At 36.8% G+C, this 4,369-nt stretch overlaps 1 protein-coding gene across 1 annotated transcript in view; it reads right to left on the bottom strand.

Annotated features, from left to right (window-relative positions):
• LOC107695777 (kinesin-like protein KIF1B) overlaps positions 1–4,369 on the bottom strand; it is an 84,145-nt gene that overhangs the window by 30,448 nt on the left and 49,328 nt on the right. Inside the window, exons 18-22 of the mRNA XM_016495818.1 lie at positions 4,291–4,369; positions 3,754–3,860; positions 3,473–3,556; positions 2,856–3,036; positions 2,244–2,316 (exon numbers count right to left, since the gene is read on the bottom strand). The exon at positions 4,291–4,369 is cut by the window's right edge and continues 1 nt beyond it. Coding sequence (XP_016351304.1) covers positions 2,244–2,316; positions 2,856–3,036; positions 3,473–3,556; positions 3,754–3,860; positions 4,291–4,369 — 524 coding nt within the window. The remainder of the gene's footprint in view (positions 1–2,243; positions 2,317–2,855; positions 3,037–3,472; positions 3,557–3,753; positions 3,861–4,290) is intronic.

Raw genomic sequence — 4,369 nt, 5'->3', positions numbered from 1 at the left:
AAAAAAAATGTCAACCTGCTTGACAATTTCTAACTACCTGCAGGAAAAGACTGCAAGTCGACCACAGATATGAAAATTTTAGAGAGGATTATTTACTTGCAGATGCATTTGACAATACTCAAGCTTTCTAAACATGGTGATGCTGTTTTTTAGATTTACAGTGTGTAGATACAAATTCAAATCACAGTTATTCCCAAGTTGCATATCACTATAAAAAGTAAATGCAAGGCATGACTTTCATGATCATGAGAAAAATGTCAACAAAAAAAGGGATTGATGTTGCTCGATCTACTGTTTTTGTTGCTGCGCTGGTTTCTTTTTTTGTCAAGTTTAAATTCATGACATCCTCTTCAATTAGAGCTCTTGAAAGTTGCACCCCAAACATGCTTCAGTGGCATGCAACAAAGCCTGATGAGTTTTGCTTCATTCCCCCACTTGAAGTCCTTGATAGAGAAGATTTGGTTTTAGAGTTTTTCTAGCTCTAGCAGTGGGTTAGACTCTTGCGTGTTTATTACAGGTCAGTACAGAGAAGAAAAAAAGAGACAGGACAGGCTCGAAGGAGGTTAAAAGCATCGATTTCATCCACTACAGTTAAAGAGGTTAGTTGAGAGAAAATGCAGTTTCTCATTTTCCAGGTCAAGTAAAACAAGGACAATGCAAAAAATCACAGTCAAATAACAAAGGAGACAGCTGGTGACCATGTAATCGTGGCTGTGTAATCAGTGCAGTGTGCGATATCTGTGTTGTTCTGTGTATGAGATTATATGAATGAGACCATCGGAGCATTGGAGAGCTTGTCATCATTAAGACCCCCAGCATGGATAGCTGTGTTATAGCATGCTCTCTGTGCCTGGCCAGACACAGATGTGTACAACTCAAGGCTACAGATGTCAATGAGAAACCACATTGTCACTAGCCTTCATCAACTACAGCAGAAATCTTGGGTTATGGCAACAATGCATTGGAAATATCAGCAATTGCATTGAGAAAACCAACAAACTCAGATGAAACGACATCTATTTGGGTAAATCAAATGCTGACTCAAGCTTGACCAGCTTATCAACACTGCTCAGCAACAAATACTAAATGAGGTACTAAGTACCTTGTAAATTAATCTGTTAAACATGCTACAAACACAAATCATGCAAAAGCAGCATACAGAATAAACCAAAGAAAAGACCTCCAATTTAAATTAAAGACCCCATAAAAAATGGTGACGGCGTAGTTTGATGTCAACTCTACGATGTAAAAGACATCCAAATATAATGATTTTTGCAAAAGTAAGTAAATTTAAATAAATATTTGCACAGACCCATTTATACTGTGTGAAAAATATTAAAATTAAGTGTCATATTATGAAGTCAAAATGAAACAACTGACTCGTATATGGTAACCTCTAAAGCAAAAAACTTTTATATCAAATAAAATATCATATACATTTTTTACTTTATCTCAAATTAAGTTGACGATGGACCTTTTTTGTCTACTCCCAAAATATTACAGATAAATATATAACCCTGAAGAATGATATTTAATTTAATTCAAATCTTTTTTTATATATATTCACATTAAAACATTTAATACATATTTTAAGTTAAATTACAGTTCTAAAACATACAATTGTCAAATCATTTATTTTCTCTCAAAAAAGCTCCCATTTTGATTTCATGGAGTCTTTAACTGGTACATGGCAAACCAATGCCTTACACAACAATGGATTTCATAAAAACACAGATACCATTTACCAATTATAAGCCGAATTGGTATTTTTCTGCTGATGCTGTTTTGCAAGGTTACATCTCAAATCTATGAGAGAGAAATAAAAATTTGAATAAGAAATTCTCGCTAATTCTTGCTGCATCAAACTGAATATGTATATCATTCCATATCAGCGATGGGCCATCTGCTATCTCAATCCAGACAGAGTGGATTCAGTTACCATGCAAAGAGGTTCAGCCATGCACTGGGAGAAGTGTTTCTCTCTCACACACATACAGACACACAAAAGTCTCAAGTTGTCAGAGCTAATAGTGCAGAATTAGTGCTGGTTGGACTTCAGGAGAGCAAGTAGAAAACTAGGGGCCCGTTTTACTCAGTTCATCAAATGGCACATCTCTCCCCTCAGTCTAAAGAAAGTTGTTAACAAAATTTGGAAGGACAATTAAGGTCTAACTGAAACGAAAGAACAGGTCCTCTTATAAACAACAGAAAAAACAAGAATTATCAAAGAGATTCAGCCTTACCAGTCTCTGTTGCTCAAGCAGCTGGTCCGCTTCTTCCTTCTCTTTTTTGTACAGGATCTCCATTTCTGTAAGCCTGATATAATACAGTGCGAGACCACTGCATCAAAAAGCTGCTCTTTCTTACAACTCACTGCATTTCCTTTCCACAACATAATCCTAAAAATCCTTCTTACAATAATCCAATTCATATGTGCTCACATTCCATACCAAGAGCTTAAACTTCACAAAATGTAGATTTTGTCTTCGGTAGCTGCTGGGTGGCCCCAGCTATGGTTGGCTATCCAACCCTAAACTATGTATTAACTGGAATCCACACTTCCTTTGAAAGAATTTTGCGAGTTTGAATACAAGTTAAGCTCTACCGACAGCATATATATAGTATTATGTCAATTACCACAGAAAATAATTGACAGAAATCATAAAAGAAAATAAAATAAAAGAAATTATATTTACAGTAAGACAATAAATGTTCAAATGCATGTACATGTATGTGTTAACCAGAAACCAGTGTAAACATTTACTATTACTTGCCTGAGTCAAAACCATATAATTCTTGTAGTGATCATGGAGTTGTCGTTTAATAAAATCTGATGATTTTTAGGGCTTTCGTACCTCTTCTCCATCTCTTGCTTCATGTCGATACCCTGTTTCTCCAGAAGTTCTCTTTGGGCGAATGTCCAGTCCACTGGCTCTACGGGGGTCTCTGCTGATGGTGTCTTCTCACGCTCAGCGCGAGCCTGCTCAGGGTGGTTAAACCGGAACACGTGGTTCTTTCCCATGATAATGCGGTTACCTGAGGAATCAACAGGTTTGTACACACTGGAACAACATAATGGCCTATCAATGTATTGTCCAACTTGAATATGCAAGGCTTGTGATGACAGCCATTTTCGGTTCTTGTAGCTGTACAAAGTCCATTATGCTGCCTGATTCTGGCATTTGTTATCACATTAATGCATTATCGTAATCATAAACACACTGGTCTGTAGCACAAATAGTTTTAATGTTTAATGCATTTTGTTATTCTTCTAGTTATTTACCTACAGAGGCTAATGAGACACATTCACAGGAAATAGCTTACCTTCGCATTGAAAACTAAAGTGAATAGTTCCCAGATTAAAATGTTTAATTTGTTTTGTTTTGTTTTTTTCTACAGTACAATCAACCACATTAAACCAGAGCTTAAAAACTGCAGAAATGAAATGTGCAGGCAGCTGTCAGTGAGTCACCTGAGCGCAGTTGGACTGCAGAAATCACACGTTTTCCATTCACATATGTTTCAGATCCCTCACATGGCTCCAACATGACAATCACTGCAGAGACAGAAGACAATTCACTACCTCCAGCAGAAAAGCATAATATCAAATGCTCACTGAGTAAAAGCGTAAAGAACAAAGAAATAATCTTTGACAGAAAAGTTCGTTCATTTGCACTGATTTATAAGCGTTTAACGGCTGAGACGTGAACCGAACACAGTTAAACTGATCTAAAGATGTAAGTGAGCTCTAACCATCTCCGTTGGCATTCCTCTCACTGCGGAAGATACAGTGCTCCTCTTTGATGTGCGCTCCACTTAGAACAATATCCTGTCTTCTTTCTGCATCTGCTTGGCCCACCCTGTCAAAACAAAGACATGTATTTTAATTAACACAGCGATATTCTGACATCCACATCACAGAAACATAACCAAGCATAATGCAACAAGTTTTTAGTGACAAGCCAATTTTCTCACAGCAAACATAAAACTGCTACATGATGTGACACGAGAATTACAGCCAGTTATATTTTATGTTTAATGAACATTATGAGGAACAGGATTTTGGAACAATGAAAATTAGTCTGTAGGTTGAACATTGCCCATAATAAGAAGTCTATTTTAAATGGCGAAGTAGACAAATTCAGGACAGAAAAATCCTTACATCAAAGCAGTAAACAACATCATGTCCTTTGTAGGACCCTTGACTGGTTGGATATGTAGCAATCATAAGATGCCTCAGTGCAACATACAGACAAGAGATTTCTGACAGTTCTGGAAGTGATTTCATACCTTGTTATTCCATCTTTGATATAATAAAGCAGACATTCTGACATCAAAGGATCCTCATTCAGGTTCACCAGGTGAGGGG

This window comes from Sinocyclocheilus anshuiensis, unplaced genomic scaffold, assembly GCF_001515605.1.
Source record: "Sinocyclocheilus anshuiensis isolate Anshui unplaced genomic scaffold, SAMN03320099.WGS_v1.1 scaffold234, whole genome shotgun sequence".
In the NCBI taxonomy this organism is placed as follows: Eukaryota; Metazoa; Chordata; class Actinopteri; order Cypriniformes; family Cyprinidae; genus Sinocyclocheilus; species Sinocyclocheilus anshuiensis.
This window is presented reverse-complemented; position numbering and strand designations above follow the sequence as displayed.